The 13909-nt window shown below is 48.0% G+C and overlaps 1 protein-coding gene across 2 annotated transcripts in view; it reads left to right on the top strand.

The window, feature by feature from the left end:
* The window catches only part of ARHGAP5 (Rho GTPase activating protein 5), an 82304-nt gene that overhangs the window by 26180 nt on the left and 42215 nt on the right, over nt 1-13909 (top strand). For both annotated transcript variants that reach the window (XM_054972370.1, XM_054972371.1), the window contains exon 3: nt 1285-5175. In XM_054972370.1, coding sequence (XP_054828345.1) covers nt 1450-5175 — 3726 coding nt within the window. In that variant the 5' untranslated portion in view covers nt 1285-1449. The remainder of the gene's footprint in view (nt 1-1284; nt 5176-13909) is intronic.

The raw sequence follows: 13909 nt of genomic DNA, 5'->3' as shown, positions 1-13909 counted from the left end.
AGCTAGTTTAGTGCTAGTTAGTTATTGCTGTTGCCTTGGAAATCACATTGCTTTAAAACCGTGCATGTCTTAAAGCAATGTGATCACTGCTCCTGAATTGTTTGAGGCATATTTAATCTGAGTGATGCACACATACAGCTATGCATGGGGACATACTATACTGCATACGTGACTGGTATGATCAGCTTTGACATTGCTTATTTACTTGTTGGAAGATGGAGTGCCTGCAAATCAGCCCATAAAGAGCATGTTATTCTTATTAGTACTTTCTGTTTCCTACTTTCCTGTTTTAGATTGTGTTCAGAAAAATGCTTCATGCATGGTTGCCTGTTTCATGATAAAGATCACCCTTCCTGGGTCAGATGTATTTACTTGGAAGCAAGTGGCATTTACTTTAGTGGGACATGGTTTCATTGAAATGTTTTTAACAGAGACCATGAATTTCATATGCCTTTCTTGATCAAGAGTCCTCTCAATTGATAAAACTTTACTTACAGGAGCAATAGTTATATTCCTGTTCCTTAGTATCTAGTTCTATTCCAGTAATAGGCAGTTGTATAAATAATAGTTTTGTTTAAGAAGTTTATTATTTATTATTATTGTTTATTATTAATTCAATTTTTAGCCTGCCCGCCCTGCGAGCAGACTCAGGGCAGGGTTCAATAATATGATTAATACAAAATTTAAAAATATTTAAATACAAAATCAAGACATGCACATACATAAACCATACATGCACATAAATCCATACATGCACAATCAACATCTCAGAGGGCGGCCCCCTCCATTTACCCAATCATAATGTAATCAAAAAGGTGGGGGTGGGAGCCACAGTTTATATCATTCTAGTGACTTCGCTTGTAAGGGGGGCAGATGGTTTCATAGCCTCCCTGGTGGGGGACCAGTAGGGAGGCTCCCAAGATAACGTAAAGTACTATAAAAAGCTTTTAAGTTTAAAATATAAATATGGTTATCCTTTACAGATTATTATAGTTAATTTTACAGTCATAGTAGCCTGTTCACTGATAGCCCACCTTTCTCACTGAGATTCAAGGTGGATTACAAAATATAGAAAGCAATTAGACAGCACAAGAAATCCTGTAACCGTATATAAGGAAAAACAATGTAATGGCAGTAGTAGATGCAAATAAAAGGGAGAAGTCCAATTTAGTATAGCTTTAACTTGCTTAAAGGCATCTGATATTGTGTGCATTGAATTTATTTCAACATTTTTAATTAAAAGAATTGTTGCTTAACAAAAACTGTCTTTTCCTCTCTTTTCAGACATCTGGATCTGAACCCTTAGTTAATTGCAAGCTTGAAAATCTAAGAAAAACTGACAACTAATTCTATGAGCTTGAAGATAAATTTTCAGTGTGTAAAGGCACTTTTAAGAATGAAAGCTACACCCGCTTATGTTAGTGAATATAGAATAATGAGAAGAACGCTATGATGGCAAAGAACAAAGAACCTCGCCCCCCATCCTATGCTATTAGTGTGGTTGGACTTTCTGGAACTGAAAAAGACAAGGGGAACTGTGGAGTCGGGAAGTCGTGTTTGTGCAATAGATTTGTGCGTTCAAAAGCAGATGAATACTACCCAGAACATACCTCTGTGCTTAGCACAATTGACTTTGGTGGCCGAGTTGTTAATAATGATCACTTTTTATACTGGGGTGACGTAACGCAATGTGGAGAGGATGGAATAGATTGCAAAATTCATGTTATTGAACAGACTGAGTTTATCGATGATCAGACTTTTTTGCCTCATCGGAGTACGAATTTACAACTCTATATAAAACGTGCAGCTGCAACCAAATTGCAGTCAGCAGAAAAACTTATGTATATTTGCACAGATCAGCTTGGATTGGAGCAAGACTTTGAGCAAAAACAAATGCCTGAGGGGAAACTAAACATTGATGGATTTGTGTTGTGCATTGACGTAAGTCAAGGGTGTAATAGAAAGTTTGATGATCAACTTAAGTTTGTGAATAACCTCTATATTCAGCTATCAAAATCTAAAAAGCCAATAATAATAGCAGCAACTAAATGTGATGAATGTGTGGAACATTATTTACGAGAGGTTCAGGCATTTGCTTCAAATAAAAAAAACCTTCTGGTAGTTGAAACATCAGCAAGATTCAATGTCAATGTAGAGACATGTTTTACTGCATTAGTACAAATGATGGATAAAACCCGTGGTAAGCCTAAAATAATTCCCTATCTGGATGCCTATAAAACACAGAGACAACTTGTTGTTACTGCAACAGATAAATTTGAAAAACTTGTGCAGACCGTTAGAGACTACCATGCCACATGGAAAACTGTTAGTAATAAATTGAAAAATCATCCAGATTATGAAGAATACATTAATTTAGAAGGAACAAAAAAGGCCAAAAATACTTTTTCAAAACACATAGAACAGCTTAAACAAGAGCATATAAGAAAAAGAAGAGATGAATATATTAATACATTACCAAGAGCTTTTAACACCCTTTTGTCAAACCTTGAAGAAATTGAGCACTTGAGCTGGTCTGAAGCTTTGAAATTGATGGAGAAAAGACCAGATTTCCCACTATGTTTTGTGGTGCTGGAAAAAACACCCTGGGATGAAACTGACCATATAGATAAAGTGAATGACAGAAGGATTCCATTTGACCTTCTGAGTACGCTAGAAGCCGAAAAAGTCTATCAGAATCATGTACAGCATCTTATATCAGAAAAAAGGAGAGTTGAAATGAAGGAGAAGTTCAAAAAAACACTTGAAAGAATACAGTTCATCTCTCCTGGGCAGCCCTGGGAAGAAGTTATGTGTTTTGTAATGGAGGATGAGGCTTTCAAATATATTACTGAGGCAGATAGTAGGGAAGTATATAGCAGACATCAACGGGAAATAGTTGAAAAAGCCAAAGAGGAATTTCAGGAAATGCTTTTTGAACATTCAGAGCTGTTTTATGACCTAGATTTGAATGCAACGCCTAGTTCTGATAAAATGAGTGAAATACATGCAGTTCTGAGTGAAGAGCCTAGATACAAAGCTTTGCAGAAACTTGCACCTGATAGAGAGTCTCTTCTTCTTAAACATATAGGGTTTGTGTATCATCCCACTAAAGAAACGTGTCTCAGTGGCCAAAACTGCATGGACATTAAAGTGGAACAGCTACTTGCCAATAGTCTCTTGCAGTTGGACCATGGTCGCTTACATTTGTATCATGATAGTACCAGTATTGATAAAGTTAATCTTTTTATTCTGGGTAAAGATGGTCTGGCACAAGAGCTGGCAAATGAGATTCGGACACAATCCACAGATGATGAGTATGCCTTAGATGGAAAAATATATGAACTTGATCTTAGACCAGTTGATGCAAAATCACCTTATCTTTTGAGTCAGTTATGGACTTCTGCCTTCAAACCGCATGGATGTTTCTGTGTGTTTAATTCTATTGAATCACTGAATTTTATTGGTGATTGCATTGGAAAAATAAGGACTGAGGCATCTCAAATAAGAAGAGACAAATATATGGCCAATCTTCCATTTACATTAATAATAGCTAATCAGAGAGAGAGCGTAAGCAAGAATTTGCCAATTCTAAGACACCAAGGACAGCAATTGGCAAACAAGTTGCAGTGTCCTTTTATAGATGTGCCTGCTGGTACTTACCCACGTAAATTTAATGAGGCTCAAATAAAACAAGCTTTGAGGGGAGTTTTGGAAGCAGTTAAACACCATTTTGAAGTTGTAAGCCCTGTTCCTATAATTAAGGACCTTTCAGAAGCTGATTTGAGAATTGTAATGTGTGCTATGTGTGGAGATCCATTCAGTGTAGATCTTATACTTTCACCTTTCCTTGACTCTCATTCATGTAGTGCTGCTCAGGCTGGTCAAAGTAACTCCCTAATGCTTGATAAAATTATAGGTGAAAAAAGGCGGCGAATACAGATTACAATATTATCATATCATTCTTCAATTGGTGTAAGAAAAGATGAACTTGTTCATGGGTATATATTGGTTTACTCTGCTAAGCGGAAAGCATCTATGGGAATGCTTCGAGCATTTCTTTCAGAAGTACAAGATACTATTCCTGTCCAATTGGTGGCTGTTACTGACAGTCAGGCAGACTTTTTTGAGAACGAAGCTATCAAAGAATTAATGACCGAGGGGGAGCACATAGCCACTGAAATTACTGCTAAATTTACAGCTTTGTATTCTTTATCTCAATATCATCGTCAAACTGAGGTTTTCACACTGTTCTTCAGTGACGTTTTGGAAAAGAAAAATATGATTGAAAATTCGTATGTATCTGATAGTACAAGAGAGTCAACACATACAAGTGAGGATGTTTTCCTGCATTCTCCCAAAAGAAGCTCTCTTGCCTACAGTGGCTACCCGGATTCAGAAGATGATACTGAAGCCCCACCTCCGTACAGCCCAATTGGAGATGATGTACAGCTGCTACCAACACCCAGCGATCGATCAAAATATAGACTAGATTTGGAAGGTAATGAATATCCTGTGCATAGTACGCCACTTAATTGTCATGATCATGAACGCAATCATAAAGTGCCTCCTCCCATAAAGCCAAAGCCAATTGTACCCAAGACAAATGTGAAAAAACTGGATCCAAACCTATTAAAAACAATTGAGGCAGGCATTGGTAAAAATCCAAGAAAATGTAGAATGCCTCTGGCAGCAACTGATGATCTAGATCAATCTGATAATTATGCAGAACCTATAGACACAGTTTTTAAGCTCAGAGGTGTTACTGGTGATGATATCTATGCAGTTCCTGATGATAGTCAAAATCGTATGATTAAAATTCAAAATTCATTTGCTATAAATAATGCCCAAGGTGATGAAGAAAATGGATTTCCTGACAGAACTTCAAGGACTCATGGAGAAAGAAGACCTTCAAAATACAAATATAAATCTAAAACACTCTTTAGTAAAGCCAAATCTTATTATAGGAGAGCACATTCAGATGCAAGTGATGATGAAGCTTTTACAACCTCTAAAACAAAAAGAAAAGGAAGACATCGTGGTAGTGAAGAAGACCCGCTTCTGTCCCCTGTAGAAACATGGAAAGGTGGCATTGATAACCCAGCAATTACATCAGATCAAGAATTAGATGATAAAAAGATGAAGAAGAAAACTCAAAAAGTGAAAGAAGACAAGAAAGTAAGTTTACTATTATTTTGTTGAAAATTTAAGCTGGCTCTTCCTCTGAATACATCAGTGTTTTTAACTTGCTTTGTTGTCATATCACAGAGCTATTTTTAAAATGTCAGCTGTGGTTTGCTGCATATGTGTATTTCAGATATTATTCAGAATGGAATCTAGTGGCAAAAACTGTTACTCTTGTTGGTGAGATAGGACCACTGTAGCAAGTGAGTATTAACTCAGATTATCTTGATGCTGAATTTATAGCTGATGGAGTCTCTTTTAATCAAAGCATGGGGAGGTGCATGATTTGGTCTCAGGTGCTTTATTTCTGTTATATAAATAGTTGTGTAGTTCAGATATAAACAAAGGCAAATTGACATTTAAAATTCTCTCTTATTCTGAATTGAACATTTTTAATTTGGATGGTTTCATTAAACTTTTTAAGTGACTGCATGCTGTGAGTTGATTGGTTTTCTGCTGAAAGAACTGTCTTCAGATATGACAAGACAATTTTTGGTGATGCCTCTTCCTGTGTTTCTTGCCCATGCTGTTTGTGAAGGTCTCCTTCAAACCTCACAAACAAAGTTTCAGATTTTGCTTAGTGGGCTGCTGTGGTAGGGAGGAGTAGAATAGATCTTTGAGCTGTGCAGCTCATTATTCAAACGTCAGCTTAGAAGCTTTTGAGAACAGAAAACACAAATTAACTTGTGTTTTAATATACTCTCACTGCTATACTGGGTGTGATAGGAAGTTATCTAAAAGTTGTAAAAGTTATTTATAATAAAATGGTTCTTATACAGTCATCATAAAATCCCTGTAAAGCAGGTCAGTATTTCCATATTTTAATTGTCTGAAAGAGAACAACCATTTTTTTCTTGTGGATTGCTACTTCTGATGGAATGCCATGTATGCAAAGGGGTGTTCCTGCATACAGGAAAGCTTTTGCATCTATAAACTTGCTCACCTTACTATTCAGCACTATCTTCTGTCAGGGCTTGCTGCGGCTGCCACTGGGCGTGGCACTGGGCAGTCTGCTCCTGACGTCACAGGGGGGCCAGGGACTCTGCAGGACCCTGCTCTGTGGAAGGAGGGGCGGTATACCTCACCCAGACTCCCTCTCAGTCCACTCGCTGGCCTGCTCAACCTGGCCTGCTTACCCTCTGTGTCCTCCATCTCCTCCTTCCAGAACTCTCCTCCAAGCCTCCACCCTTGCATCCTACTGCTCTCACTCCACATCATCACTCCTCACTCACACCCACCACCTCAGAGCTCTTCCTAGCCACCTTATATAGGGCTTCCTTTCCCCGCCCCGCCCTCCTTCTAGGCTTGTTCCCTCTCCTGACTTGGCCCAGCTGTGCCTTCCCTCAGGTGTTTCCCTCCTACCACTAATCCCTTCTTGGCTTCCTTGCCTTGCTGGCAGGGTGGGGTTGAATGCGAGCCATCCCCAGCTGAGGTCTCCTTGGCCTTGCTCACGAGGAGCTGCCCCAGCCGGCTTCTGTGCTGCTGAGCCTGCCTGGCCTTGCTCGCGAGGAGCTGCCCTGGCCAGCTTTTGTGCTGCTGAGCCTGTCTGGCCTTGCTCGCGAGGAGCTGCCCTGGCCAGCTTCTGTGCTGCCTGTTCACTGATGCTGGGAGGGGCTACCCATCTCCTCCCCCAGAATGCCTGTGGCAGCTCCACCTGGAGGGGCTTGGCTCCTAGCACCTCCTGAGCCAGGCTGCTGTCCTCTAGCCAGGGTGTGGCTCTGGGCTGTGGTGGCTGCTTCTCCTCCTTGGAAGGTAAGGGCTCTGTCTGGGCTGTTGCTGTGTCCCTGTTCCCCTTGCCTTGGCCCTTTTCCTCTAGCCTGCTTAGCCCCCTTTCTCCCCCATGGTGGGTGGGACTAGCTGGCTTCTCCCTGCTCCCTCCAGCCTTCTGAGGCTTTGGCCTTTTGCCCCTTCCCCCTGGAGTAAGCAGGGTCTGGCTCTGTTTGCCAGACAGAGCAGCTGAACTGCTGTCTCCCGGCTGCCCCCTGCCGCTGTCTGCCAGCAAGTCTGGGGGCTGGGCTGCTGACCCCGGACACACCCCCCCTCTTAGCCTGGACGCTGGCTCGGGGGGGTCTGGCTCGAAGAGCCGTGACATGAAGTCCGCATCCCTATGGCTGGTCCCCCGGCGGTAGGTAATGGTGAACCGGTATGGCAGTAGAGACAGGTACCACCTCAGGATGCGAGGGTTGTGCTCTTTCATCCGGTGCATCCATTGGAGGGGTGCATGGTCTGTCACCAATGTAAAGGGGTTATTCGCCAGATAATACCGCAAAGCCCCCACGGCCCATTTGATGGCAAGGGCCTCCCTCTCAATGGTGGCATACTTCTGCTCCGCTGGCTGGAGCTTGCGGCTCAGGAACAAGACGGGCACCCTCCCTCCATCTTGCTCCTGCATCAGGACCGCCCCCAGGCCTGAGGCCGATGCGTCAGTTGCCAGTACGAAGGGTTTCTCAAAGTCCGGATTCCAGAGCTTGGTGGTGTCCGATAGTGCAGTGCGTAAGTCCTGGAAGGCAGCCTCCCGCTCCGGCGTCCAGCTGAGGCGACTAGGGCTGCCCTTCTTCAGACAGTCCGTCAGGGGGGCTGAGCGGGTCGCAAAATGGGGGATGAAGCGCCCGTAGTAGCCAAGAAGCCCCAGAAACCTCCTGAGCTGACGCTTGGTCTGTGGTTGGGGCACATCCCCTATGGAGGCCACCTTTTCAGGCGGGGGTCGGATCTGTCCACCTCCGATGACAAATCCCAGGTACTTGAGCTCCTGGAATCCCAAGTGGCTCTTCTTGGGGTTGGCCTTCAGCCCTGCCTTTTGGAGTGCGGTGAGGACTTTCTCCAGGTGCTGTAGGTGGGAGGGCCAGTCAGGACTGAAGATGACGATGTCATCAATGTAAGCCATTGCAAAGTCCCGACAGTCCCCCAGGACTTGATCCACCAGCCGCTGGAAGGTAGCCGCTGCCCCGTGGAGGCCAAAGGGCATGCGGCGGAACTGGAAGAGGCCCCGGGGGGTGGCGAAGGCCGTCTTCTCCCGGTCCTCCAGGCGCACTGGTACCTGCCAGTACCCTTTCGTCAGGTCGAGGGCGGACAAGTACCGGGCCGGCCCCAGTTGACCCACTAGGACGTCTGCCCGCGGCATGGGGTATGCGTCGAACTTGGCCACTTTGTTCAGTTCCCGGTAGTCGATGCAGAAGCGAGTCGACCCGTCTGGCTTTGGCACCAACACGATGGGGCTGCGCCATTCACTTCGGGACGGTTCAATCACCCCCAGGCGCAGCATTTCCTCCGTCTCCCGATCCACCGCCTCCCACTGCTTCCGGGGGATGGGTCGCCAGGTTGCCCTTGCAGATTGCCCCGGCCGGGTGGGGATGGCATGGTGCACCAGGTTCGTGACCCCGGGGCGTCTTGAAAAGACCCCGGGCGCTTGCTCCCACAGGGCCTGTAGCTGGGCCTTCTGTGCAGGGTTGAGCTGTGGATCCACCTTCGGCTCCTCGAACTCCGGGGCGTCAGCGGTCCATGGCAGCTCGCTGTCTGGGAGGTCTAAGGGGTCTTCGGCCAAGGCGCACCCATCCTCTGGCCGCTCATGCCACCGCTTGAGCAGGTTCACGTGCAGGGTTCTCCGTTGGCGTCGGCCTGGCCCGCACTGCAGCTCATAGGTGGTGGGGCCCAGCACCCTCCGAATTTGGTAAGGGCCCCTCCATGGGTCCCCCTCCTCCCGTGGGAACACCGAGTGGTGTACCAGGACCTTCTCTCCGACTTGGAAGGTCCTCATCCTTGCGCCCCGGTCATAGGCCGCCTTCTGCTTTGTCTGGGCGTGGGTCAGCTGGCGGTTGGCCTCAGCCTGGGACTGCTGCACCCGCCCACGGAGCTGGCTCATGTACTCCGGTATGGGGGGAGCAGGGCTGCTGGTGCGGGGACCCCACTGTTCCGCCAGCCGAGAGAGCATCCCCCGCGGCTTGCGCCCGTACAGCAGTTCAAAGGGGCTAAAGCCAGTGGACGCCTGCGGGGTCTCCCTAAGGGCGAACATGAGGGGGTCGATGTATAGGTCCCACTGTCGAGGCTTGTCCCGTGTCATCTTCCTCAAGGCTTCCTTGACGGTCTGGTTCAGACGCTCTGCCAAACCGTCAGTCTGAGGGTGATATGCCGAGGTGAACACCTGCCGGATCCCCAAATTCTGGCAGAGTTGACGCATGGCTTTGGCCCGGAACGGCCCCCCCCGGTCTGTCAAGATTTCATCAGGCAGTCCCACCATGGCAAAAAGCTTGGACAGGGCTCGTATCATCCCCGGGGTCTGCATCGTCTTAAGCGGGATGACCTCAGGGAATCGTGTAGCATAGTCCACAATCACCAGGGCAAAGCGGTGGCCCCGGGGCGTGCGTGGCAGTGGGCCGATAAAGTCCATCGCGATGCGCTGGAAGGGCGTCTCCATGACGGGCAGCGGGGAGAGGGGGGCCTTTGGTGGGCGCCGGGCTGCCACCCGCTGACAGGTGGGGCACGAGCGGCAGTGGGCCTTCACGTCCGCGTTCACAGAGGGCCAGAAGAACTGCTCGAGGATCTTCTTCAGGGTCTTGTGGTGCCCCAGATGCCCGGCCCAAGCGTGTTCATGGGCCGTGCGGAGGACTTCTGCCCGGTAAGCTGCCGGCACCAGTAGCTGGCGGATCTCTCCCTGGCCGTTTGGGGCACGGGCTAGGCGGACCCACACCCCTCCTTGCTTCTCAATGCGGGGAAGCCGTTGGGACCTCCGCTCATCCTGCACTCGGTCCTCTTCACGAACTGCTGTCTCCCGCAAGCGCTGTAAGGACTCATCTGCCCCTTGGGCCTCGCAGAAGGGGCGGTCGGCCAGGGGTCCCGCTGGTTCCTTGGCCTGCGGGCCTGCTCCTGGTCTGGTAGAGGGACCCTCATCCGGGTCGGGGGCCTCCTCCACTTGCAGCACTGGGGCAACCTGTGGGTTTGCCAGTCCCTCGGCTGCCTCCCTAAGTAGCCTGGAGAACCCCGGGGCATCTCTCCCCAGCAGCATAGGGAGCGGTAAGTGGGCTACCTTGGCCACTTCCAGGCGGCGGAGCGCTCCCAGGTATTCCACTGTGATCCAGACCATAGGGTACGGCTGGGTGCGGCCCATCACGTCTGTCACCGGGACCCAGCGATGCACTGGGGTGTCAGCTGGGATAAGTTGGGAACGAATTGCTGATACTGCGCTCCCTGAGTCCAATAGGGCTTGTAGGGTCTGCCGTCCTATTCTCACGGTGGCGCACAGCCCCTGCACCGCCTTGCCGGCTGGTGGGTTAATTTCCCATGCGAATGCGCATACCACGGGTGGAGTGGCTGTGGGGGTGCAGGCTTGTATCTGGTGTTCCACCGCCTGTGCTAGCTTCACCTGAGCTGCTTGGAAGGTTGCCTCCAGCTTCCTCCACACCTCGTCCAGGTGTGCCTCTAGCCATGGTCTGAGCTCTGCAGTGGCATTGGGATGCATCCCCTCGCCTGGCGCCTGCGTTGGAACGACCTTCCCCGTACGGGCCACCAACTTGTCAGGGCTTGCTGCGGCTGCCACTGGGCGTGGCACTGGGCAGTCTGCTCCTGACGTCACAGGGGGGCCAGGGACTCTGCAGGACCCTGCTCTGTGGAAGGAGGGGCGGTATACCTCACCCAGACTCCCTCTCAGTCCACTCGCTGGCCTGCTCAACCTGGCCTGCTTACCCTCTGTGTCCTCCATCTCCTCCTTCCAGAACTCTCCTCCAAGCCTCCACCCTTGCATCCTACTGCTCTCACTCCACATCATCACTCCTCACTCACACCCACCACCTCAGAGCTCTTCCTAGCCACCTTATATAGGGCTTCCTTTCCCCGCCCCGCCCTCCTTCTAGGCTTGTTCCCTCTCCTGACTTGGCCCAGCTGTGCCTTCCCTCAGGTGTTTCCCTCCTACCACTAATCCCTTCTTGGCTTCCTTGCCTTGCTGGCAGGGTGGGGTTGAATGCGAGCCATCCCCAGCTGAGGTCTCCTTGGCCTTGCTCACGAGGAGCTGCCCCAGCCGGCTTCTGTGCTGCTGAGCCTGCCTGGCCTTGCTCGCGAGGAGCTGCCCTGGCCAGCTTTTGTGCTGCTGAGCCTGTCTGGCCTTGCTCGCGAGGAGCTGCCCTGGCCAGCTTCTGTGCTGCCTGTTCACTGATGCTGGGAGGGGCTACCCATCTCCTCCCCCAGAATGCCTGTGGCAGCTCCACCTGGAGGGGCTTGGCTCCTAGCACCTCCTGAGCCAGGCTGCTGTCCTCTAGCCAGGGTGTGGCTCTGGGCTGTGGTGGCTGCTTCTCCTCCTTGGAAGGTAAGGGCTCTGTCTGGGCTGTTGCTGTGTCCCTGTTCCCCTTGCCTTGGCCCTTTTCCTCTAGCCTGCTTAGCCCCCTTTCTCCCCCATGGTGGGTGGGACTAGCTGGCTTCTCCCTGCTCCCTCCAGCCTTCTGAGGCTTTGGCCTTTTGCCCCTTCCCCCTGGAGTAAGCAGGGTCTGGCTCTGTTTGCCAGACAGAGCAGCTGAACTGCTGTCTCCCGGCTGCCCCCTGCCGCTGTCTGCCAGCAAGTCTGGGGGCTGGGCTGCTGACCCCGGACATCTTCAACAACAGAGATTGCAGAACTTTTATGGCTGGAAGTGCACATCTAATCAGCAGCCTTGCAGTTCAGTACAAACTGTGTGTCTGGTGTCATATGTTTTTCTGGAGTGAGGGGCTTGGTTAATTGGCTTGAAAATTTTTCCAGAAAGAATTTCTTAAAACAATTTGGCAACTGGGCTTACCAGTTCTTACTAGACTGGCAAAAAAGTTGCAATTTACTGCTTGTTTATTTTATTTTATTTATTTATAGTCCACCTTTCCCAATGAGACTCAAGGTGTGCACAGTGAATTACACAGTGTAGTTCAATACAATCAACACCTGGGCATTCAGTTAATAGTACAAGAAGATGTTGATTGCAGAAATTTGAAAATGAGAAATCTGTTACAGAGCTCTATCCGTAAATAACAGTTGATAGATAGGAAACAGTAGTGTAGTCTTTAGTCCTAATCCCTTTATCGAAGCATATCTTTGACCATTTCCTTACAGTGTAGTTCTGTTACCTGTAAGAAAACCCTCCCGAGTAATTTGAGTTTGTACAGTTTGCGGGAAGCTAGGAGAGTGGGAGCTTTCCTGACCTCTTCTGGTAAGCCATTCCACAAGGTAGGGGCTACTACAGAGAATGTGTTTATACTGGCAGTTACTGATTTTGCCCATTTGCAGGGTGGCAGTGTTCAGAGGAGTGAAGCTGTTGTGGCGGAGCCTAGGGAGAGAGGCAGTCCTGTAGATAGGACCCTGAGGGGCTTTATATATGATAGGCAAAACTTTGAATTGAGCCTGGTAGCTGATGAGCAGCTATTGGAGTAACTGCAGAATACGAATAATATCCATGTTCTAATTAGCTGAGCATTGGCTCATCCCTTCATTTCCTTCCTCTCACTATATACCTAAGTTCATACAGAGTCATAGAATCAGCCATCTCTGCTTAAAAATCTCCGAAGGAGAGCCCACCACCTCTTGAGGAAGCCTGTTCCACCGAAGAACCGTTTTAACCATCAGGAAATTTCTTCCTAATGTTTAGCTGAAAACTCTTTTTGGTTTAATTTTAATCTGTTGGTTCTGGTCTGATCCTCTTGTAGCAACAGAAGACAACTCCGCTTTATCATCTGTTACAGCTCTTCAAATACTTGAAGATGACTATCATATCACCTCTCTGTCATCTCCTCTCCAGGCTAAACATACCCAACTCTTTCAGCCTTTCCTCATAGGACTTGATCTCCAGACCTGTCACCATCTTTGTAGCCATGCTTTGGACCATTAGCCAAAACCCGAAGTTCCAAACCAGATCATTAGCCCATGTAGTTCAGTACTGTCTATACCAACTGACAGGAGGAGCTCTCCAGGGTCTTTTTGGGGAGAGAGAAATTTTTTTACAATAACTGCTGCTGGAGATCATTTACTTGAAAATGTTAGAATTTTAGTGCAGTGGTAACTTAGAGACCACCAGTGTAAGTGGTGTAAGTGTCTGAAGAAGGGAGCTCTGACTCTTGAAAGCTTACACTCTGAAAATCTTGTTGGTCTCCAACTTGCCACTGGACTAAAATCCTGCTATTCTACTGCAGACCAACATGGCTACCCACTTGAACTATCCTTAAAAATGTCAAGAACTGAATCAAGAACTTTCTACAAACAAAACTGCCATGGGCCAGTGTTGTATAGTGGTTAGAACTTCAGACTAGGATATGGGAGACCCAGGTTCAAAGCCCCACTCTGCCACAGAAGCTTACTGGCAGATCTTGGGCCAGTTACATATTCTCAGCCTAACCTATATCACAGGGTTGTTGTGTGGATAAAATGGAGGAGAGGAAAATGATGTACGCTGCTTTGGGTTCACCTTGTGGAGAAAGGTAAATGTAAATAATAAATGTAGCTGAAGATGGGGGTAGATAAAATGTAAGTTGGTGGGCTATGTAGGAAGGAGAAAAGGCAAGAAAAGGTGAGGGTATAGGGGCTGCTAGGAAGAAGGAAAGAAAAAATAGTTTGGAGAATGGGATGCAGGGGGAAATGAGGTGTCTTCTGTGCAAGTCTATGGGTTACCACTATGTAGCTAGGCCGAGTAGCTGGCACCAAGCAAATGAGCCATAGTTTTTCCACATAGAGGATGCTGGGGAGGAAAGAAGAGAAAGCTGAAGACAAGGGAGCAGATAAAGCTAAGTT

This window comes from Eublepharis macularius, chromosome 2 (assembly GCF_028583425.1).
Source record: "Eublepharis macularius isolate TG4126 chromosome 2, MPM_Emac_v1.0, whole genome shotgun sequence".
Lineage (NCBI taxonomy): Eukaryota > Metazoa > Chordata > Lepidosauria > Squamata > Eublepharidae > Eublepharis > Eublepharis macularius.
Note: the sequence above shows the minus strand (reverse complement) of the source record. Positions and strands in the feature narration are given on the sequence as shown.